Consider the following 25520-nt stretch of genomic DNA (forward strand, 5'->3'; position numbering starts at 1 on the left):
TGGAGGCTCAGGAAGGCTTTTCACAGAACTTTGCATTTCCTCATCCATTCTCAATTTCTGGCACCAGGTCTTGTTGCCTACTACAACATATCAGGCACCTGTGAGCTCAAACTCTGCTTAAAATTATAGTAGCAGCCCGGTGATTCTCTCACCTACTGTCCTCTAAGTGTTAACTCACCCATTGCAGAAACTTCGTTGCACTGCCAAATGTGAAAACAGACATGCTAGCAGAAAAGCTCCCCAAAACAAGGATAAGGCATTTGTTCTCTTCTGGCAACACAGAAGCGAATTTAAAGTGGCGTGAAATTGTGCGATTGTGTTGATATACTTGCTGCCGTCTGCGTTGCAGCAGACAAGAAAAGTAGCAGACAAAGAAGACTGACAGCAGCGCATATGTACACACTTTGTCAATGCGGACCATCTATATTGGTTGTGCACATCAAAAATAACTTTTTCGCTTTAAAGAAAGTTTGCCGGAATAATATCTTTTATAAAAAAAGAGAAGACATTGGATCACATAATGAACTATCTCATGTATTTTTAGCACGACGGCCTTGATGCTTGATTTACGAATTAATCTCCCCAAAAAGGGACTTTTTGGCAGTTTTGCAAAAATATTGATCAATTAATCGTTTGTAAACATCTATATTTGGATACAGATAGTACGTCAACTGATAAAAAAAAGCATAAAACGTTTTCCAGCTAAAACATTGCCACATCTTTTAGAAATATTGCCTGAATTCGCCTGTTTTCTTGCTTCTTTGCTAAGCCTATTTAGGCGATAGAAGTAATATATGGTTGTAGTTGTGACTTTACGTGGAAGAAAAATGACAACATAATGCTCTAAAACCAAATGTGTTGCCATACCTAGTTTGAAGGTTGCATACGTATAATTTATTCCTGCCGAAGGTTTTCTTTTCGCTGGCACATTTGAAAGGGGGCCACGTGAGCACACATTTCTTTAACTGAGATACTTCACTAAAAACTCCTACATAGTTACCTTCCAGTTCAATTTTTTTTTTTAGCAGTGGTCAAATTTCAGGCTAAGATGTTTCCCTTGGAATGACCCGATTTCCAGTGATGGCTGGCTTTGTTTAAGAGCAACACTCAATCTGTGCCCCTCAGATGCAAACTTGTAGTGGATGACCCCCTTTTTGTTGATCTAAGGGAAGATCATGGCTTTCACTTTGGATTTGCTCATTTCAGCCTTTTTTGGATGAACTGAGGCAAGAATGCACTGTTTGAAGCTTCGCTACTTAGTTTCTGGGTCGTATGCTTATATCCAAATTTTCTCTCTTGAGCTGTCAAAATAGCTGGGGTCTTCTTGATTGTGTCGCAGGTCTTGACAAGCAGTTACTTGCCTCTGCTTTTGCTTTTTTGCACGTCTTCTGCATCAGCAAATTTTTTCTTATAATTCTCTGCCTGTCATCCTAATAATGGCAAGTTTTTCTGCGATCATTTTCATAATAAATGACGGTCTGAAGTCAGCACTTCACACTTACATTGCGTGTTGTCATCGGTTCTTCACGTCAGCGGCCATTCAGCGTGGAGCTCATCCTCCACATTCTCTGAGCCATTTTTGAAGAGCTTGTGCCTTTTCAAAATTGCAGTTTGTGGCGTGCTTTCATCCTTGAACACTGGGTGAATCTCATAGCGTCACCATACACGATTTTCTCTGTACACAACAAAATTTGATGGAGTCCTGCTGTTGAGTCATTCACGGCATTTTACACTTGCACTCAGTAACTTGGCAGGGGTCATAAAGATGTGGTCTAGCTTGAATGGACACTCACAGGAGACAGATGCTTGGCACGTCGCCAAGGTCGCATCTCTCACCATTGTGTATGCTCTGTGGAACGCACATCTGCGTCAGAGAAAATTGTCAGATACTTTTTCTAGTTGTCCTGTAAATGAATCTATGATGCATTTTAAAGTAAAGTCAAGCTCTTAACCCTTTCTTTACGCCTTTTTTTTTGGCCAAGAACAGGAGTGGAACAGGTGTGCCAAACCAGCCCTGGTGCACCAAACTCATATATAAGCATCCAAATTGAGCCGTGAACAGCAGAAACATCCTGTTCTTGGGGTTCATCAAAACTATTTTAGTTTCCGTTTTGTCAAGGCTGTGATCGCCCCCACAACAGCTGTAAACATGATTGCAAGGGTGCAGTTGCAATCGCACCCTTACATGCCATGCATGCGTGCTGTCATGGCAGGCATCAACGCAAATGGCTCGTAACTTTACGTGCTGCACTCTCAACATGAAGAGACTGTAAAAAGAGCATCTCTTCCTGGCGCAGTGATGTTTTTTTACAGCAGCGTATTTTAGAGGCGCGGGATATCGGATCTAAAAGAGTTTACTGCCAGATTTACAATTTGTTGCTACTCCATTCATTGCTTGTCCCTTGTGGTTGAAATGTTCTTTATGTAACTTGATGGCAGCATTCAGAAAAAGAAATAAAAATGGATGTAGTAACGGTGCTCAGAAGCGGCGGAGTGGGTGCACAGTTTCCAGTACAGCCTAACAAAGACTAGCGCGCAGGACTGCTCACTGAGCGCATGCGCGTATTCTCGTTCATTTGGCCGCTTTACTTCGTTATACAGGCTTATCGATCTGGCGGTTGACTTTTGCGTGTTCAGGTTTTTCGAAAAATGTGCGGCTGTACACAGTTAAAAAATGTCACATTTACACCTCAAGGATGAAACAATTATTACTATAAAAATAAATTGTAATGTTGTATGAGGCCTGAAGCTTTCTCTTTTGGATACTGTGATATAAGGTATCGCTACTGACTACAGAGTGTTGCGATGGCACGCGCTCGGCGGTCGTTACAGGGAGGAAGCAGAGGGAATAAACAAGATGTCCTCATTTATGCTGTGACTTTAATTATGTACGATCTAACATATTTTAGCAACAAGGACTCACTAACCCTTGTGCTACTGGCTTGAACTTTATCAGTGATTTTGTTGTCTGACATTGTCTACGATAAGTATTTCGAGGCTACAACCGCCACCTTCGTTCCTGTCATCACCAGGACACCCATACATCCCATGGGAGCAATGGATCCTGGTTTTCAAGAGCTACATGATGGCGTCAGGCGCCTCTGACCTACCTGCAAATCGTCGTAAGGCGATCCTGCTGAACTGCTTCGGCTTGGAAGGACAACGTGTATCTTCCAGACTCCGATTAGGGACGACCCGTGCCTCATGACTGCGAGCGCTGTGGGAGCTACATTGACGTCTTCTAGCCCTGATGAGTTCATCGCGATGCTGGAGGGTCACTTCAAGAACATGTTAAACGTCACTGCAGCGCATCATCGTTTTCGTCGACGTGCGCAGGTTCCAGCTGAGACTGTGGCTAATTACGTCGACACGCTGAGAAGTTTTGTAGGAGCATGCAATTTCGGTGACCTAATGGACATGATACCCGACCAGCTCATAAAGAAAACAAGTGGATACTTACGTGAACGTCTTCTGTTGCAAGTCTTTCACGCTTTCTAGTGCACTTATCATTGCAAAACAGTATGATCAATCGGCTAATGAAGCAAGAGAACTAGAACAAAGTGACTCGCAAGCTCATCGTGTCAAGGACGAGTCAAATCACAGAAAGGCATTGTAGCACGGGTACTTGCTATGACATGCAAAATCAAAGTCTAAGATCTCTGAGAGAGCAAGAATGTTATCATTGTGGTTCTACGGCGCACCTTGCAAATAGCTCTTGGTGTAAGGCCAAGCCACATAAGTGACCAAATTGTCAGAAAATTGGACATTTTGAAAAGCCGTGCAAGTTGCTGCGAAAGTTGGCGAGAAATGTTGAGCAGGTTGCGGATGATCACAATACAGTTGACCGCGACGATAACTTAAGTGTCTGTCAAATCTTGAGCCACAAGAAGGGAATCTGCGCAGTATTAGAAATTAAGGGAATTTCTGTGTTATTCTTGATCGACACTGGATCATCGGTTTCAATTCTGGCCAAAGACCTTTAACAGCGCCACTTTTCTAAACTGTACCCTCAGACCTTTACTTATGTCCAGCTCCTCGATTACTCCTAGTCCGCAATTCATGTTCAATGACGTTTCATTGCTGCGGCCTCATTTCATGGCAGATCCACCGCTATATTACTGTACGTTGTGCCTGGAGAAACCACCATTCTTAGATTAGATGGCATCGCGGCTCTGCACATGAAATTTCAAGGCTCACCCCTTAAGTGTCTTCTGCTGTCACAAGAAGCACCTGTACTACCTCCAAAGTTACGTTCTGAATTTGAGCACCTATTTTAAACAGAACTCAGAACAATTAAAGGTTTCTGCCACAAGGTCAGGGTCCGTGCATCAGTGCAGCCAGGGGCCAGCAAGCTGAGACGGCTACCACTTGTCATTCGTGATGAAGTTTCGGCAGAAATACAGAAATTCGAAGCCCAGGGCATTATTGAGCGTGTTGACTCGTAAGGGTGGGTGTCGCCTATTGTAGTGGCTAGGAAAAAAAAAAAGGCTTGATACGTATGTGCAATGACTTACGAGAGCCAAACAAAGCTGTGGTTGTAGACAGTTTTCCTGCAAAAAATTGAAGAACTATTGAACAGCTTGGCTGGGGCACAGCAATTCTCGAAGCTTGACTCAGCATCTGCGTACCAACAATTACCACTCAGTCTAGAGAGCCGTGACCTTACCACCTTCATCACTCACGATGGATTCTTTCATTTCAAGAGGGTTCGCTTCGGACTGGCGTCGGCTCTCTCGGCATTTCAAAAAATGATGCATATGATCCTAAAAGGGTGCAAATGCGTCTTATTTCACATTGACGATATTGCTACGAGAAGGAGATATATTGGTGTATGAACCCTCCCGGGAAGATTGTCTGCGCAATTTGCGCGTTGTTTTGAAGTGCCTCTCTGATGCGGATTTCAGCCTCAATCATAAGTGTGTTTTTGACGTTGCGGAGCTGACTACTCTTGGTCATGTTGTTAGCGCTAGAGGATAATTTCCACTAATGTCATCTGTTGAGGCAATAACCAAGGCACCATCACTTAAAAACATCAACGAACTGCGTTCTATGCTGAGACTTTCAGGTTTTTACTCCAATTATATTCCACACTTTTCTGACGTTGTGGAGCCAATGCGTGCCTTGCTTCGAGGAAATGCGCTGTTCATTTAGACTGCGGCAGCGTAAAGCAGTTCGGAGCTACTGAAAGCTTGGCTAACATCTTGCGAAGTGCTTCATCTCCTTGATCCTCATCTACCTTTTTGTATGTTACGACGGATGCCTCCGAATATGGACTAGGTGCGGTGCTTCACCAGGAAAATGGAACCTCAATGCAAACTGTCACATTCGCCCCTCGCACTCTGAAACCTCATGAATGACAGTACTCAGTCAGGAAACGTGACGCTCTTGCTTGCGTCTGGGCTTGCAAATATTGGCACGTTTACCTGTGGGGGAGGCCATTTATCCTACGTACTGACCATGAGGCGTTCGTTATGCTCCTCTTAATGAAAGGTACAGGTCACCGTCTATTGAGGATAGCGCGCTGGTACTCGCGGTTGCTTTGCTACTACTACACCAAGGAATACAGAAAGGGCTGTGAAAACGTCGTGGCTGACGCTTTCTCCCGACTGCCCGTACAGAGTTTACTCCACGGTGCACCTTAGGAAGAATTCATATGCCTTTTGTCTCCAGCTGTGACCATGCAAGAACTTTAAGAAGCAAGTGCCAGTGATCAGGGTATCTGTCAAGTTAAGCACTTCACGACTAGTACTTGGCCTGACGTGAAATCCCTGTCAAAGGAGTTGCTACCTTACTTTTACGTGCAGGCTGAACTCTGTAAAGGACATCCTGTGCCGGGGTGACAGGATTGGCGTGCCGGCGACTGACATGCCGTCTTATGAATCTGGCCCACGAGTCGCATCCAAGCATTAGTCATACCAAAGCTCGCCTGAGATGGTCTTATTGGTGGCCGTGCATGGATAGCCAAATTAAAAAACTGGTGCGCACATGTGTGATTTGCCAGTCTTGTGACAAGTCCGCACGTAACTTTTCAGCACCACCGCAACTTGTTCCTCTTCCTGACACAACGTGGGAAAAAATTGCCATCGACATTGTGGGACCTTTCGCGCAAGCTTCGGCCGACTACCGTTTTGCAAATACTGTTACTGACTATTATAGCAAGTGGCCTGAAGTGGCTTTCGTGCGAGATGCAACCATGTCTACAATGCAACCAAGTCTACAAGCACCCGCAAGTCTCCTTCATCGACGCCAACCTCGCAACAGACTTGACATAGTGAGATTGCCTGACAGATGCTTCAGCAGGGACCCATCAAGGGTGATTGAGCAGTTGCGAGAGTGCATAAAAAACAAGCCAATGATCTCAAAGAGCCACACCGATGAAAAACGTGGAGCCAAGGAACCCAGTTTCATCGTTGATCATTGTGGATGTTAAGACACCTGCATTTCATGGCAAGCTGTTCCATGGTCAGAATAACTCAAATTTTTTACACTGCACACAATGGTATAAGCACAAGAAAGTCTGCGGACACTACTTGCATTATGTTTCTTTATTGCATTATGCTCCAATAAATTACCGCTACGTATGCGAGTGCAGACATGCGAATTGTAGCGAGATAAATAACTTGGTGATCTACACACCGACACCGCGAATAATAGTAGGCACTGCATGCTCAAGAAGAAAACCGGGTCGCAGGGATGAATGGAAGTCCAGCGAGCTCTGTATTCGGAACCATTGCGCTTGTTTCTTATCTAGAAGACATGGGTCACCAAGCATACGTTTTGCTGCTACTGCATCCTTGCACAGCATATCGTTTCCTGGGGCACCGACCAAAGCACTCGGCGTTAACCCCTTAACTGCTTTAGACGAGCAGAGCTCAACCTGCCCAAACTGTCACCAAACTGCTCTGGACGAGTAGAAATCGTCCTAGGGGAATAGGTACTCCCCTCTAGTGTTCAGATAGGGAAGCACGCATTTAGGGCTTTCATAGCGTGTCATTCACCAAATGGCAGCATTTTTTCTAGGATTTATTTTTCTTCTGTGGCAGGGAGAGACGGCGTTCGTTGGCAATGACACATGCATAGCTGGTTTGTGAACTCGAAAAAAAAAATGCTATTCGTTTTCGCGATATTCTTAGAGTTATGATGATTCGAGTAAAAATATTCATCGTGTGCGAGGGCCCGCCAGTACAGCTGCCTTGCATTATTCCGCGTTCTGAAATTTTCCACGCAGCCCCAAAGCTTCTCGAGTGAAATACCCAAAGGGTGCTTAGCCTACAGAAGTGAAGATGTGGCATCTGTAAGTGTTTGGTTTAAAAGGTTTTTACATTTTGTTAGCAGCAGGCAGCTGGTTTCAATGTATTGTTCACAAATAAACTTTATTCTGTTGATTCGACTAAGTATGTAGGAAAAATATTTTTTCAACATCAACTAGTTACTTTTTAGTACAATCAAATTCAAAATTAGCAATAAAAGAAATAAGCACATTTTTTCCGGAAATTTCAAAAAAAAAGAGCAGTTAATGGGTTAATTATAATCCGCATCTTTTTGCTGGCAGTTGGACACTGCGCTCAAGACATTCACCAACGATGAAATGCACCTTACAATTTTGTGCACGCCAGAAAACGCGAGGAAGTGCGGAACACTAAAGCATGCGAGGGGGGGCGTCTTTGCAGATGAATTTTATGAGCTTGCCTTTCCGCTCACTGCAAGGGCTGCACTGAGTAATAATAGCATGGGCAGAGGGTGCTAGAAAAAAAAATTTACATTATAATAACAAACTGTGACAAGTTTTTTGCTCATTACACCTACATAATATTGTCGACGGAAAAAAAATTTTGTTTGTGAAACACAGCGATTGCTTCGACTTTGAACCAAACTTGGTTTTTCACTATTAGTGTTTGTTCCCTCTACACGTAGTCGCTCTTGAATCACAGCTGCCATAACTCTCCATGCTGTTGCCGTTGGCAATAGCTTCTGGACCACTTTTCGCCTGAACATTTGCGACCTATTTGAATAGACCTTGGGTGCATTCTGCTTGCATGCGAAGTAGGAAGAAGTGCTTCTATAGCAACCCTCCTGCTCTTGATTTTTTGTCCTTTCTCTCTATTTGGAGAGCTGACCAGTGAAGTCGTGATAGAAATTTTGTGTTCATGATTTATTTCTAGTAGGATGCCCGGCAACTGCCAATGGTAAAAGGGGTGCTGCGCCGCTGCAGAGAGCGAATACATGGGAGGTATAGGGAGTTTCCACCCCTGGTTTAAGAACATCAGGGCATTGAAGTTAACCTGGCCTCTCCCACTACGCTGTACGTCACGGTCATATTGTGGATTTGACTTGTAAAGCCCCAGCTATATTAAATTTATGTTATTACGAAATGGTAACGCCCTTGTCACGCACATGAAAGTACATGTGATCCACAACTGGCTTCTCTGGAACGAGCTCTGAAATAGCAAAAAAGGCTATAAAAAAATTGAGTGGTAAAGTATTCAGGGCCTCCGCCTCCAATTTGATTCGGTACTGAATTCGATTCACTGTGCTTCTAGACACCTGGAGGTTTTCGTAATGGGAAGAGAGCCACGCTGGCCTGACACTTTGTGTTGTTGGTACTCCGGTCTTGAGAAAGTGGCCTCTCCTTTGGTTTCTTTCATTCCCATTCGTCCTGCCCCGAACAGTACTGAGCCATGGTCCCATATGGGCTACAGAAGTAAGCGTCTTTCCTATCCTTAAACCACTGCTTTGGAAGCACTGCACGTCTTTTGTGTACAACCTGGTGTCTAGTAGTTGTTTGTAAAGCCTATAAAGAAAGCATAGTACAAGGTTATCTGTTGTGCCATGATACCTTTCTCACAAAAATGCACTTTCTGTGTAATCAGCTTGTTGTGAACTATGGATAAGGAGAAGGTCGTAGAATCAAGTGGAAGGGGTAGCCACATAATCCTGGGCTTAGGTGCTCCTGTGCCTGCTCATGTTTACAAAGTTTCCATACAACTAGTTACTGTATATTAATCCTTTGACCTGTTGGCTGTGTCCTCATCTCCGCAAAATGTACACAGTTCAGCAAAGTGAGGTATTGGGCTAGTTAGTCAGTTCTGCATGTTTAAACTGCACTATAGTTACAGGGACAAAAGACGCTGGAAAGACACACGTAGCCTTGTGTACCTCGTTACATGTGTCCTCCCCGAGTTATGTCCCTAACTGTAGTGCAGTTTTTATTCATAATAATAGACACTTTTGTTTCCATTACATTAAACCCCACATATCAATCAATCAATTGTTTGCATGCTCATTCACTGCATGCTTGTTTGCCCAGTTTCCTCTCTCTGATATATTTCGAAATAATTGCAGGGAGTTTCATCATTTTGTTGCCAAACAAAAATGCGTATTAAAGGGGTGGTGCCACCAAATTTGTGGCTTGCACATTCTTTGCTGCAAGCATTTCGCATAGCTCCAGGAAGCGTGATACACTCACAAATATACACTCACAAAGATTTATGTATTGTCGCTAAATAATTTATTATCACCTTATTTCTGTGGACAACTTCAACTTTCTGGCTACTGAGCCGGGCATTCGCGTAGCGGTGTGGGTGCCTTGTTCACTTGACCACACAAGGTTGTATTGCTTGTGCTGAGTATTGTCTGCTCTTGCACACACTTGCCACTAAAGCACCAGCAAAACAAATGCACCGACAGTTGCTATGGCTAGCTACAGCAGCCATGAGCAATGTAGCAACCGATGCTTTGGCCGTAGGTTTGTTACGGAGGTTTGGAGGTCACTCTCATCACAACAGATCTAGTGTAATGTCACTACAACTTCCGTTGCCCTCTGTATAGAGCTATTTCAAGGGCTGGTTGCGATCGGGAGAATAAGCATTGAGCTAGCTACACTTTGGGACTGAATTAAAAATATATCTATATTCTAAACAGTTCCTGTGTCTAACCCTCCGTGTGGAGTGAACTTGCATATAGAGGGAACCCGCAACAGGCATGTTATAGCCCTGAAATTTGATGGCACCACCCCCTTAAGTTTATTCAGGCTCACCTGTCGGAAAAGTATGTTAGCCAAGAGCATAAGTTATGCAGCGCTGGCCACACAAGGTGTAAAATTCCAGTTTTATGGGAGGCTCTGCATGCCTTAAGTAGGTATATTTTTTTTTTGCTTTAGGGCTTCTAGCAATCTCATACCGTTTGTGTTCATCTTTACAGTCACAGGAGCCCTCCTCTCCACATCCGTCCATCTATGATGAGGTGCTGGGACATCAGACTTCGGCTGCAAGTTTTTTACTTTCACAAGAGACTGTTGCTGCAATTCCATCGTTCACTGCAGCATATGCTAGGCTCGCAAGTGAGTCACCACTAAGTTCACCGACACCAGATGCCCCTGGAAAGTTTCCAGACCTGGCAAGAACCTGCACTACAATTACAAATGGTGAAATATACGCCGCCACCATGCCTGCAGCGATACATGCTGCAACAGTACATGCTCCTACTGCACCAGCTCTTACCATGCCTGTCTCTACCATACACAATCCGGCTGTACCTGCTATGGCTGTACTTTCTCCAACTATACGTCCTGCTATTGTGCATACTACTGGTGTGCCTGTTGCTTCAGTGTTCAACATCACTGTTGCTAGCACACATTTTTCAGATGTACCTGCTATGTTTGTACCTGCTTCTACTGTGCCAACTATGCCTTCTCCATTTGTATTTGCTCCGACAGCACATGCTCTGGGTGTACCTGCCCCTACTGCTGCTCTGCATAATCCGACAGTGCCATCTCATACTGTGAATTCTCCGAGTGTACATACTCCAGCAGTGTCTGCTCTTACTGGGCTTAGGGCAGCTGCACATACTGCTACTGTGCATGCTTCGTGTCTACCTGCTGTTGCTGCACCCGTTCCAATTGCTGCTACTCCAGCTGTACTTCCATGTGAACTGGCACCAAACGATAGCACAGCTGCTTGCAGTGAAACTTATCCTGCTGTGCATACTACAGCTGCAGATACCGCTCTTGTGCACAGTTCTGCTATTTCTTCAACTAGCCTGGTGTTGAATCGTGGCACAAATCCTGGCAGTGAGGAGTACACTGCTACTATGCTTGATCGTGCCACACACAGCCCAGCTGAGCCTGACCCTGCTGGACTTGGCTCCACAATTCCTGCGACAGTTTCAAAATCACTGGCATCTACACAGACACCTGGAGTTGTCCCACTAGTACAGCATCCTTCTGCTGAAGTCATTGGCACTGTTTCCGTGAAGAGCTTTGATCAAGGTGATGCATACTCGTCTGAGAGTGAATGTAACCAGAACAATTTGCCCAAGCTTGGAGCATGTGTCTCTACACTAAACCATCTCGTAACTCCTGTGTCACCCATAAAAAGCCAATATGTTCGAAAGGTGGTGGCCAGTTATGAGGCAGCGATGAAGCCCAACTTTCAGCAGCAGAAACAACCAGAGCATGCTTCAAGCCCATGTACAGCATCTGCTATACAACAGCCAAGTAAACCAACGGCTGTTGAGATTCCTTTGCCTAATGCAGCTGTTGTTGGGACCACACAAGGCATTGTTATTTCTTTCTACAAGACGCCATCTGAATTTTGGATTCAGCTGGATTCTTCTGCAAACATATTAGAAGATATTCTCAAGAGCTTGCAGTAAGTTTATTATTTCTTTCACTTTGCAGTTTTTATTGGTTTTCAATGGTACCAGTTATGCTGCTTAGCAAAGATTTTGGGGCCAGTAAGCAAAGTGCCAAATGCTTGGCTCTCTGAGTGCTTTCATTGAAGACTGATTCAGGGTTTGTAATGACCTTGAGGACTGAGATTCTGTGTATAGCACATAACAGAAAAACATGTGGTTAGAATGAGTGATTACTACACCAAAGGAGTGTCTTGTAAAGCAAATATTTCCTTTGGATCAGTTGATTGTAGGTTTGTCTATCACTGGAGTTTAGGCTTGTGCGAACATTCAATTGCTTTGAATATTTGAACCAATAGTAGGGTATTAGAATTCGCTTCGATTCGAATTTAAATTATTGACAATTTTGAAGTATTAGTAAAGAATGAATAGGTGCGAATTGGTGTGAATGTACCACCTGTAAAGGTGGTGTCGCTGCAGTGTGCAGGTGCTCAACCGTGAAAGCACATAGCCAGAAGAAATTCGCTTTGCCGCAAAGCGTTCCTTCAAATTTAAAGGGGCCCTGGAACACTTATTGAGCATTGTCTGAAAACGTTGATCAGTAGTCGACACGAGCCAAATAATTTAGTGCAGCCATTCACAATAAATTATCTGTCAGCTAAAAATTGCTTTCTTCTCTCAGCAAATGATTCCTCAAGCTCAGAAAGCACGGGTGACGTATATTCTTTCCCCGTACCATCCCTCCTTGCTTTGCTTTCAGTGCTTTCGTCGGGACAAGAAGAGAGAATGCACTTGCAGCATGCGAGAAATCTTTGCAACTCCGGCCATACTGGCAGGATTCTAAAAATTTTTGTGGCGGTGACTTCGTTATGCAATGAGCTTCTTTAGTGAATTCATTCCATGGTGACTTGAAAAAGCTTGTTGTGACAGCTTATATGCTCTAAGTATAATCAATTAAAAAAATTTTGTTTTTAAGGGTTATGACTCTCATCCTGCTGAAGGTCAAAGCCTGTTGTTTCGACTTTCTCTAATTGAAAGAAAAAAAAAAAGACATTTGAATAAAGGCCCTATTTCAATTTTTCTAAGAATTTTGTGCAGGTTAGCTACATCATGATAAATATGCCCATGTTTTTTATACGTTATATATACTATTGGAATTTTATTTGAAATTATTCGACCAAAATCACTATTCGCTTTGAATTCGCTTCGAACCTAAAATTCACTATTCGCACAAGCCTACAGGAGCCACATTTACAATGTACAAGTTAGACAAAAAGGTGGTTCTTTCTTGAACAATGTTTGCACAAGACAGCCAGTACATACTGATCCCAGTTTATATATATATATATATATATATATATATATATATATATATATATGTAACAGACAGTAATGCCAAGGAATGTACAGGGGAAGTTATTAGAACCAATGGAATGTAAATAAGAAGAAAGAAAAGTGGATGAAAAAAATCCTGCTCACGGCTGGTTATTTTTTCATCCACTTTTCTTTCTTCTTATTTACATTCCATTGGTTCTAATAACTTCCTTTGTACATTCCTCTGCATTACTGTCTTTTATATCTCTTTAATATTGTGTCAAAAACATGGAAAAATGAGCCTACACTTATTTTCCTTATATATATATATATATATATATATATATATATATATATATATATATATATATATATATATATATATATATATATATATATATATATATATAATATTCATTGTGGGCATTCGTTAACCACTTTATCTCATATATGCATTATTATAATCATCATCATCATCCATCTGGGTCCCTGTTGTTATCTTCACTGGGTGTCACCACAATCATCGCGTGTGTGTGCTCGAGGTCTCAGACTGCCCGTTCGCTGGCAGTCTGAGATAAATGGTGCCTTAACACACACACACACACACACACACACACACACACACACACACACACACACACACACACACACACACACACACACACTGTTGCGGCCTGGGTTCGCGACACCGCAGATCTGGGATCAAGATGTCGAGGCAGGAGGAGGTTGAACTTCGTAGAGAGGGTTTACTTACATTATTTGCATGGAATGGGCTCTCTGGCCCGAAGCTCTACATTGAAAAAGGCTGTCTAATCAACAAGCTCCGTGAACTACACTAAGCAGCCCGCGAGGGCTGATTAAATACAGTCTCATCTCCCCAGATCTCTAGTCGGGGAATAGGTCTATACGGCACTGTCTAATAGCATGTCCCGCAGCACACAAGAGTGTCGTTATGCCGGCACTGCCCCCAACAAACACACATACACAAACCAAACACGCGTATGGTCCCGGCGATGCTGCCTCCTTCGGCAAATCTTGCTTGAGCAGGGTGAAGGTGAAATGAGTCTGTCATCACGCCGCTCGAGGCGACCCCCCATGCTTTGTTGAACGGCAGTCGCGATCTAGGCGCCTCCGAGGGGCCATGCCTGGACATCTGGTGCCGATTTGAGCGTTGGCAGCTCATCAGTCAGAGACGCATAGCGTGATGGTCTGACGTCTGTAATCGGCAGAAGCTCGACATTTTGGCTTTTACCGGGGCACGAAGACTCCACATGTCGCACCTTTGCGCAGACCAGAAGTACAGCGGTGCTCCGTAGAGCAATTTTAGCCATGCAGCGCTCAGCACATTGAAACAGCAGGGTGTCTTGGTGCTGCTTCCTATCTCCACAGAATGACGCGGCTGCTTTTATTTCGTTTTGGGGGCCGCGGCAAAAGGGCGGGCCGCCACACGCAACAGATGTCCACCGGCAGAAAAATCGACCTAAGGGTGACAGCCGTACAGGTTGCCCGAAGCGTCGTTGTTTGGTGGCTTCATCCAGGCCACTGCCGAAGACTTAATACGGCTATCTTCAATCATTCATGGGCCTTTCCTACCTGGGATTTCAGAGAAATACACACAATCACAGGCAAGGGAGAGCGCCCTGCCCACATCGAAACACATCGAGTCCGAAAAATGATGTCAAAAGAACATTTCTTGAACAGTAAATATAACGCACAAAGCAGTAATCAAAGCGTTTCTCTTAGCTTTTGCCGAAGCTCCTAATCCCTTTTCGAAAATAATGGTCCTATTAAAACTGCTCTCCAGAAATTGAACTCCAAATTGATGTGCTCTTCATGGCATAGTTGTGTGCCAGCGTTAGTAATCCGCTGTAACCTACCGGGCCTCATGCTCATAAAATGAGGCATTTCGCTTCACGTTAACTTTTAGCCTCCAAAATTTAGTGCCGCCAAAGCTAGTCGTCGATTTCCTTTGAGCAGACGAAAAAATAACTGTCGTGTTGCGCCTGCATCAGGAACATACACATTACACTTGTGCAAATGCACGTTACAGTGCTCCTGCAGAGATTAACTACTAATTAACTTTTCCTTGCGATTACCCTCTTCATAAGAGCTACACGTTAGCTCCCGAATCAATGAACTCGCTTTTTTTACGTCCACACCAGACACATGTGAAAAAAAAAAAACTAACAACAAAAAACTATTGCATGAATCCTGAAAATTCGCGAAGAATGTTCTTGCGTCTTTGCGCTCACCCAAATTGGCTTCTAACGTCACTCTTATTCGACAAACGCTCCTAGGCATGTCGTTATGCAACTGTACCATGCTTACCTTTAAAACCAAAACATACACGGCTTAAGAATTAAACAAAACCTAGCACTTGTTACCTAAATGCTAGCTCGTAGCAGAAATACTTACAAAACACTTCCCAAAAGCAAGACCTACTTAAACAGCCAAACATAACTTCAAAATGAAAAAACAAACTAATCCGCTAACGAGCCTTTCCAAACGCTTACCGCTGTCGCTCAATTTTGAGTTGAACAGGTGGCGGTTGCTTCCTATGGGCGTTTCTTGGCGAACGGAGATAAGGACGACAAAACCCATTCGCTTCACCTCCGAAACCTGCTGAGCTTTTCGCTGTCAGCCAGCGTTCCTCCTCTCGTTCAGTTACTTCTAGCGAGCCAGCGACCTGGCGCTTGCATGTCCCATCAAACGTGTGTATAGAATGATGGGAGGCTGACTGTCCCATTCCTTTTGCCTGCATTTCCACCCGACACACCACCCTTCCTCTTTTCCTCGTCCCGCAGCTCTGACGCATGCAACTCAACTTTTGCATGGATGACAAATGCCTCGAGGCTTACTACGCTGAAGAGTTTACTGGCATTCTTCAAGTGAGTTGTGCTCTTTGTCACACTCCTGCGTTTATGACGCCGCTTTCGCCTACGCCTCTTCTTAGGGTCCATTTCTGACCCTTCCACTCGCCTCTCCGGCTCGCCAGCACTCGGGCTGGTTTCTTTTGCTGTCTCGCCCGCACAGTCTGAATTATTTGCCCACAAATCATCTTCTCCCTCACTCTGGATACTAGCGGTCACCTTAACGCATCCCGTAACACTGCAGCTGTTTGCTTCCGAAGAAGCTAGCTCGCCTTCCAGGGAGCTGCTCACAACTGCATTGCACTCCCTAATATCTTCCTTCGCTTCCTCTCCTGAATTCACCCCGGTGTTCCTGGTTAGCAGGTCGAAATTCTCTTGGACACCGCATGCAGGATCCACCGTGGTGGTGGTGAAAACATTTAATAACCATTAAATGGTTACAGAGAGGTAATTGGGTTGGGGCCTTATTGGCCTCCTACCCTCACAGCACTAGGTGGAACCCCTATTCCGGGGCTCCATTGGCAAGCAACGCCGCCCGCGCACGTTGAACCAGAGCCTCTTGGGCCTTCAGGTCTTGACAGCCGAGCAGGGCCGCCTCCCAGTCCTCTCTCGTGGGATTGGGGTTGGGGGGGATAGATGGATTAGACTGGCACGCCCAGACGATGTGAAAGGTGTCAGCCACCTCACCACAGAACTGGCACGTGCCATCAAAGGATGAATTGAAATGTTTTAGCACCGCCGGGCACAGTACAGTATTGGTAAACAGTTTTAAAAGGAGGCGCTCGTCAGCGCGATGCAGTCCCTTACAAGGGTCTGGATAGCGCCGGTGCTCCTCCTTGTAGTAATTGGTAATATCTTTGAATGAAAGGGCCGAATTGTCTGATTGCGAGTAGGCTTCCAAAGACAGGGAGATAGCCCGGGAAGAGAGTGCGCGGGCGGCCTGATCGGCCTGTTCGTTACCTCTGAGTCCTTGGTGACCGGGTGCCCAAACCAGATTTCGCGGAGTTGGATTAACGTATCGGCAGCTAGGTTCCAGTATGCGCTGAGCAAGCGGTGAAGCCCACCCTAGCTGATAGTTCCGACAGGCCCCTCGTGAGTCGGTGATGATATGTTTAGAAGAGGGATAGGTGAGAGCCAGAGCGATGGCAACCTCCTCCGCGTGTGTTGCGCTGTAGGCTTTGAAAGTGAGCCCGTTTACGGTGTTTGCGTTGTGTATGACTGCGGCAGTATACCACCCCCCATGGTGCGGGCCGGCAACGTCCACGTAGCACACGTGTTCCTCTTGACCAAAGTGTCGCTGCAACGCTTCCGCGCGCGCCTGGCGGCGACCACTGTGGTTTTCTTTAGACATGTTGCGGGGAAGGGGTCGGACCCGGAGGGCGCGTCTCCAAGGTTCTGGCACTCTCACCCTTTCCTCAATATAGTAATCGTGTTTGATGTGTATTCGGTCCAAGAGGCGGCGACCGGAATGGGTCTGTGCAAGGCGCGTGTATTGGTTAACGAGGTGGGCTTCTCGAAGTTCCCGGTAGGTATTCACCACGCCTAGGGCCAGAAGTCTCTGGTTGGACGTGGTGATAGGGAGGTCGAGAGCCCGCTTGATAACTTTACGGTGGATGACCTCGAGTTTATCATCCTCGTGTTTGCGTAGGTGCAAGTAGGGAGTCGAGTAGAGTATTCTACTCGTTACGAAAGCATGGGCAAGCCGCATTGCATCCCTGCTTCGTAATCCGCCCCGCTTGTTGGAGACCCGGCGGACCATACGGCCCACCTGGTCTCCCACCGTGCGAAGTTTGGCTATTGTGGTGTCGGCCTTGCGTTGGTGGTGTATGAAGAGGCCAAGGACGCGGATCTCCTTGGCCTCACGGATCGGTCCCGAGGGAAGACTGATATGGAGCTGAGTTGTGTCCTGAGGGGAGGGACGTACGTGCACAAATTCTGACTTAGCCGGGGCACACTGGAGTCCGCAGTAGGTTGCGTAGTCGTCGACTACAGTCGCTGCTGCTTGCAGGCATGACTCCATGTGACCCAGGTTACCTTGCGTGGCCCAGATCGTGATATCATCCGCGTAAAGAGCGTGATGTATCCCTGGTAAAGAAGCCAATTTGGGGGGAAGATGAAGCATGGCTATATTAAATAGGAGGGGAGAGAGGACCGCGCCTTGAGGAGTTCCCCTCGAGCCGATGACGTAAGGCCCATGTTCCTCATCTTGTATGCGTATGTAGGCTCGACGGTCTGTAAGAAACTGTCTAACATAATTGAATGTTTTATAACCACAGTTGGTCTGACTGAGGTGGTCAAGGATTACCTCATGCTTCACGTTGTCGAATGCTCCTTTAAGATCCAAGGCCAGGACTACCTTGTCATTGTGGGGGCATTCAACAGGATCTAATATGTCATGGTGGAGCTGTAGAAGTATATCCTGGGCTGACTTCTGAGGGCGGAATCCAAACATGGTGTCCGCAAAAGTGTGCTGTGTTTCTAGAAACTCGGAGAGTCTGTCGCGCACCATCGTTTCCATCAGCTTGCCGACACAAGACGTGAGGGAGATGGGGCGAAGGTTCTCCACGTCAATAGGTTTACCTGCCTTCGGGATGAAGGTCACGAGAGCTGATTTCCATTCAAGAGGGAGAGGAGTTTCTCCGTCCCAAATGCTATTGATGTATTTGAGGAGCGTGGCGTAGGCTGCGTCGGGAAGATTGGCCAACAGTTTGACCGTAACCTGGTCACGCCCTGGTGCAGTGCCACGCTTCATCTTGCGTAAGGCCGCCTGGAGGTCGTGGAGCTGGAACGGGGTGTCCAACTGCGTGTTCTTTTTGCCTGCGTAGGAGTATGCGGCCGTCCGGGGGTCCTTGGTGGTGCACAGGTATCGGTCCCTGAGCGTGTTTGCCAGCTGTGTTGTCGGGATCCACCGTGGTGACACACTCACGTGAACTAAGCTCAACTAACGGGAAGCTGACCCACAACTTCTCTATCCTGCGTGACTTCCTCACTCTTCAGGCCTAATGTTGGTGTTATTGCCTAGCGGGTCGAAATCTTATTGTACTCTACCGGCAAGATATAACATTGGCACACTCTCACTTCGTGTCTGTGCCAGGTCGTCTACAACTATCTTAGCTGTTTCACTAGAATTCTCCTGGCAAAGCACTTCACCACATTTACTATGGCCTTCGGCGGCCTCTCCTCTTATCGCAGCTTCTTTCTCAGCTGTCAACTTTGGTTCATTCGTGAACCTACTGCTACCCTCATAGTTGCTAGCTTTTCCTGTGGTTCCCATTGTCACCGCACTCGGTTCATTCGAGAATCTGCTGCTACCCTCGTAGTTGCTAGCTTTTCCTGCAGCTCCGATTTGCCCCGGACTCAACTGTTCCTCGCACCTCTCGTGTGCTACCTGTACTGATTGACCACTCCTCTGCTTTGCATCTAACGTGCATTCTAGTCTTTCACACTCGCATTTGAACCTTTCCTTCTCCTCAGAAATTTCTTGCATTGCCTTCCTGTATTCTTCCTCCCTTGTTCTCTGTTTCTCTATTCATTCCTGTTGCAATAAATACATATTCTCAAAGTGCTTCATATCGGCAGTGTTACTTTTACTTTCGAGAATTACCTCACGGAGTTTAGATGCAGGCATATCATCCTCGAATTTTAGGTCGAGATTGCAACAGAGGTTTAGCAGGTTATCTCTCGTTAATCTCATCGGGTCTATGGCGACTACGTTGCTTCGGCTCAGCTGTGAAAAAACACAAACCCACCAGCGTTTCAATTCTGGGTCTGGAGAAATTGAAACCTGGTCAATCCCACAGCGGAGACCGAAAGCATAAGCACACAAGTAGCACTACGTGACCAACCTCCTTCTCTACACTTTTCCTATTTGTTTTACACTCCTCTGCTCTCTTCAACTTCCCAAAACTTTCCTGCAACGTACCCTCACAACTCCCTCAAACTCGCGTGTTTACGGAATTACCTAAGTTTTAGTACTCAACCTACTTGCTCAGATAATCATCGAGTGCTGCTCTGTGCTCAAATAACAACCACAGGTGCTAGACGGTTGTTCGTTATATCTATCTTTAAACGAGTCTAGGCTAAAAGACTCGATACATCTCAAGCACAAAGCCAGGCACTCACTCGAATACGTGCGGTCATGGTACGCTGCGTCAATTCTGCCGAATTCCAGGGCTAGGGTTTTCGGCTGACCTCCAGTCCATGTCGCTCTCCGCCGCTGAGTCTCATCTCACCGCTGCCATCCAGTTGTTGCGATCGGGGTATGCGGCACCGGAGATCCGGGACAAGATGTGGAGGCAGGAGGAGGTTGAACTTCGTAGAGGGAGTTTATTTACATTATTTACATGGCACGGGCGCTTTGGCCCGAAGCTGTACATGTAAAGATCTACATTGAAAAAGGCTGTATAATGAAAAAGCTCCTTGAACCACACTAAGCTGCCCGCGAGGGCTGATTAAATACAGTCTCATCTCCCCAGATCCCTAGGTCGCGGAATAGGTCCATATGGCACTGTCCAATAGCATGTCCTGCAGCACACACGAGTTTCATTATGCCGGCACTGTCCCCAACAAACATACATACACAAACCAAACACATGCATGATCCCGGCGATGCCGCCTCCTTCAGCGAATCTTGCTTGAGCGGCTGAAACGAGTGTCATCTCGCCACTCGGGCCGACCACCCATGCTTTGTCGAATGGCAGTCGCTGTCTAGGCGCCTTCGAGGGGCCATGCCTGGACATCTAGTGCTGATTTGAGCGTTAGGGGCTCATCAGTCTGAGACGCACAGCGTGATGGTCCGACATTCGTAATCAGCGGAAGCTCGGCCTTGTGGCTTTTACCGGGGCACAAAGACGCCACGCGTTGCACTTTTGCGTGGAAGTGAAGCACAGCGGTGCTTGGTAGAGTAATTTCAGTCATGCAGCGCTCAGCACATGGAAACAGCAGGGCGTCTTGGCGCTGCTCCTTATCTTCACAAAATGAGGTGGCTGCCTTTCTTCCGTTTTGGAGGCCGTGGCAAAAGGGTGGCCCGCCAACCGCAACAATACACACACACACACACAGAGTTTTAAAATTGTGCCCACTAAATGTATAAAAAGCTATCTGCATGCGGCCTATGGTGCTTTAATTACTGCAGCAGAAGGCATTTTCAGATGCATGCAAACATTATTTATGGCAGTAATTACAGAAATTAATACAATTAACTTTTTCACTAGCGGGAATAGGCAGTAGAGTAAAATTGGTGAATTGAAGTGCTTCCTGCAAATAGTCCATAGTCACGTCGAAACTTCTGAAACGCGGCCACTGGTAATCAGCGCTAGGCGATGAAATCTGGTAGCAGGCAAAATCGAAACCGAAGCACGAAACGTCGCATCCACCATTCACTTCCGAAACGTCCTCAGTGACGGCACTGTTTTCCTCGCATTGGGGGAGGGGGAACAAGCGAGCGTCAATGAACGGCCTTGGGGCTGGAAAGCGCTGCCACGAAACAAAGTACGTATATTGATGGTTGATAACGGCAAGGGAAACAGTGTCACCAAGGGCGTTTTCGAAGTGAATGATAAATGTGCTGTTTCGTACATTGGTTGTGCCTGCTAAATTAGCAATATTTCGTCTCCCCGCTGTACTTACTAGTTTTCGCCTTTCAGGAACTTATATATGTGTGTGTAACATTATGATGAATGAAAGACGTGCGGTGGCTCAGTAGGCATACTTTTATTTTAATCCACGCTCACTTCTTCGTTCTCGACTTCTAATAGCCATGCCTGCGTACTTTAAGTTATAGACGCTTGCATGCACTATTAGCCATCCCTGCATACTTTCTTATGTCTTACACACATGCATGCACTCATAATTCGGGTATCTTGAACGAGAAAATACCAAATTGTCATCATATTTAGCACCACCACCACCACTTTTCATGCCTGGAATTTACAACAGTCACTTTTTTCTGTCGGAGATAGATGTGTAGCTTGTGAGGGCCACTCAAGGGCTTGTACTGGGAGGGCTTGTACTACTATAATGATGGTTGTTTTAGTATCTTTTTGTGGAGTTGTAAGGAACCTTGTATTTTTTCTATTTTCTCTTTTACTTATGTTGTACTGAGTTTCAGCCCATACAAGGCCAAATTGTGACCCCCAAAAATGGCAGCATTTTTCTTTTCAGCCTCTCTGGCTAACTTATTTACATTAATCTGTGCCATCGAACTAGCTCTTTGTTTACCCAACCAGCTGTGTGTGTGTGGCTATCTCCCAGAGCGTGGCAAAATATTGAGACAAAGCTAGCTCATTCATAGCAGTGTGAGAAAACTTCAGCTATTGTCAGATAAGCTGAGCTCTTTCATAAGTAATGTATGGGCAAGTCGAGCTCATTCATAACGTGAGAAGGGTTAGAGACCAATAATGAAGTAAATACGTAAAAAAATAAGTTGAGAGGGAAGAAATTGTTAAGCAGTCTTGAGTGCGGAAGGGGCTAAAAGCACTTGATGGCTTTTTTCTTATGCTCATGTGAATAAATGTAATAAATAAGAAATGCAACTGCATCTTATCACAGTTGTAGAATGGGTGCATTTTGCCTTAAAAATAATTTGACAAGTTACGCCTTTTATTCTTGAACTCATTTCATGGCTTTATCTCCTAAAGTTGGTTTAAGATCCTTGGAATCGTATGTGGCTCAGTAATAATGAGAAGTGCTACAGTTTGCACACTTTTATGTTATGCTCACATTGTAGTTCTCGCAGGTTTTTACAAAATATACCATTTCTTGTGCCCATAGGGAGTACTACAGCAGCAGCAGTACCCAGCGGCGAGAGATTACTGTCAAAGCTGGCATGTACTGTGCAGCATACTATGCAGATGATGGCCGCTGGCGTCGTGCCAGGATTCTGCAAGTTTTGAAAGGTGAGCGTTTGTTCCAGCCTTCACTATTGCCCTAATATACGGTATGCTTGTTCATGCACAACTGTCAGCTAGCTCTTTGTTGCGGGGATCGTGCACTACGAGCTGCCACAAGAGCGGCTGTGCATCGTAATGAGCTACATAGAAGCAGTGGGATGTCCTCCAGCGTGCAGTACTCCCCACGTGGCGAACCCTGCTCAGCAAACGAAGGCAGGCTTCAGTCTTGGTACCATCATTCATCTTTGAAGCAAGACCAAGGAAGAGCGATGTCTGACGCACACTGAATCTCAGGCCCCTTTCTTCTCATTGTGGGGAAGCTGGATACCATGGGGTTCCTGCTGAACGCCCCTTGTTCGTGACTTGGTGAGTGACCACTGAAAATTGAGACCTTGATCTCGAATCGCGGCTATGTTGAACGTCTGTGGCATGCACCTTGTTTGTTGTCGCTTGCCCTGTTCTACAGGATGGAAAAACTGAGTTCACTGATTTCCAAAGGTGAGGCCCCTGATACTGACTGCACAGGAAATCCTCCATTACAATGACAGCGATGACAGGAAAGAAGCACACAGACCCAGTAAGATGTGGTACCCCGAGTGCCAACAGTGAACATTACTGTAACCGTGGGCAATGAAGAAGTAACTGCACCAATCGACTCTGGAGCAGACACTTCAGTAATGAGCATGGACCTTGCCTGAAAGTTGAAGGTTTCTACCCAGTGGACTGGGTTACAGATTTGCATGGCAGGAGGCCATCCTGTAACTGCGGTAGGAAAATGCACAGAGGGAGCAAGAATTCATGGGTTTATGTATTGGGGAGATTTCATTAAACTGCCCAATTGCTTAAAGGACTTAATTCTTAAAATGGACTTGCTACAGGCTAATGAAGCCATGATTAACTTGCCAAAGTTTCAATTAAGATTTTCTACGGTGCACACCTTAATGGGCAACTCTGACAGTTGTTAGTGCTTTGAAGGTTGTCAACAACGTCACATTACTGCTGAAGAGTGTCATATTGATCTGGGTAGCCTGAGACGTATTCAACGACTATGAAGGCATTGCCGAGGCAAGTACTGCTCTATTGCTTAAACGGAACATCTGCATAGCAAATTTTCCGTTCGGGTGCAGAATAACTGCTCGCATGTTCTGCATACCAACTTCAGTTATGAATTTCAGTGTGTCTCTCAGGGCGCCACCGTCGACTTATTTAGTGCCATCGCCGGATTCTCCGATAATGGCACGTTAGTGACGACTTCATCAGATGCATTAAATATTTCTGACTAAGCCAGCCTCATTCACATTAATGCTGGCTGGTCAGACCTGCAAAAAAAGTGGTTGGTAAAGCTTTGGGGTGGAATTTTAAGTTTGATTCTCCACAGCATCGAAAGTCGAACTTACTTCTTCTAAGAAACACCATATTGTTACAGAGGCATTGACATGGCCTCTTCCCCAGCATCTATGGCCTGTTTTCCCAAAGGGAGAGGCAATTAAGCGTCAAGTTCAAGAAATGCTGAATGATATAATCCAACCATCAACAAGTCTGTAGGCGTTCCACCCTGCCGCGGGGGATCTAGTGGCTAAAGTACTAGGCTGCTGACCCACAGGTCGTAGGATCGAATCCCGACTGGGGCAGCTCCATTTTGAATGGAGGCGAAAATGCTGTAGGCCCGTGCTCTCAGATTTGGGCGCATGTTAGAAGAACCCCAGGTGGTTGAAATTTCTGGAGTCCTCCACTACATCATCTCTCATAATTATATGGTGGTTTGGCATGTTAAGCTACACATATCAATCAAATCAATCTGTAGGCATTGCCTGTGGCACTAGCAAAGAAAGAAGACAATACACTTCACCTCTGCATTGACTACTGATGACCTGACGTCACCAAACATGATGCTTATCTCCTGCCGCTAATTGGAGACGCCTTGAACTGTCTACACCAATCTCAGCTTTTTACGTCATTAGACCTCAAGTCAGGGTACTGGCAATTGAAGTTGACAAGGGCGACTGCGAAAAAACTGCAGTTCGTAACTCCCAACAGGCTTTATTAATTTAAAGTACTGTCTGTTAGTCTCTGTTGCACTCGTGGGACCGAATTGGCAGATGGGTGTTGTATACCTGGACGACATTGTTGAGTTTTCAAGCAGGTTCGACGAACATCTCGTATTATTAAAGAGCGTAATCACAGCAATACCTCAATATCAGACCCAAAAAGTGCTATTTCGGCTACCAGGAACTTAAGTTTCCAGGCCACGTTGTGAGCCCTGACGGTGTTCGACCAGACCCAGACAAGCTAGCTGCCATTGTTGTTTCTACTCGTCTTGAAGGCCAGAAAGCCATTCAACAGTTCCTTGGCCTCTATATCTACTATCATCTTTTTAATAAAGGATTGTCCAAAATAGCATAATGTCGTTAACACGACAAGATGTAGCGTTTGTGTGGATAGGAGAGCATTAGCAGGCCTTCGTAGAGTTACGCAAGTGACTTCAAGCAGCTTCAGCACTGGCACATATTGGCGACACTGCAGAAACTGAGGTACACACCGACGCCAGCAATGTAGGACTCATAACGATGCTGACTACGTATCACGTGCTCCTAATCCTTCAACATCATCTGACGTAGAACAAGATTTGCCATTTCTTGGTGTCATCAGCGTGGTGGGGATAGCTGAGTACATCGAGTTGCTCTCTGTCATCCGGTATCTGCAAGGAGCTGACGTTGCTGTTCCACACCCACTCTCATGATTATTGACATCTTATTGCCTGTGGATAAGTGTTTCATACAAAAAAAATTTTGAGAAAAGGCAGGAAACTTCTCCT

General features: G+C 45.6%; 1 protein-coding gene across 4 annotated transcripts in view; it reads left to right on the forward strand.

The window, feature by feature from the left end:
* Positions 1–25520, forward strand: part of LOC119162179 (uncharacterized) — a 93555-nt gene that overhangs the window by 20420 nt on the left and 47615 nt on the right. For all 4 annotated transcript variants that reach the window (XM_075879306.1, XM_075879303.1, XM_075879304.1 and 1 more), the window contains exons 4-5: positions 10201–11648; positions 22587–22711. In XM_075879306.1, coding sequence (XP_075735421.1) covers positions 10201–11648; positions 22587–22711 — 1573 coding nt within the window. The remainder of the gene's footprint in view (positions 1–10200; positions 11649–22586; positions 22712–25520) is intronic.

The sequence above is a fragment of the Rhipicephalus microplus genome, chromosome X (assembly GCF_043290135.1).
Source record: "Rhipicephalus microplus isolate Deutch F79 chromosome X, USDA_Rmic, whole genome shotgun sequence".
NCBI classification, from domain to species: domain Eukaryota; kingdom Metazoa; phylum Arthropoda; class Arachnida; order Ixodida; family Ixodidae; genus Rhipicephalus; species Rhipicephalus microplus.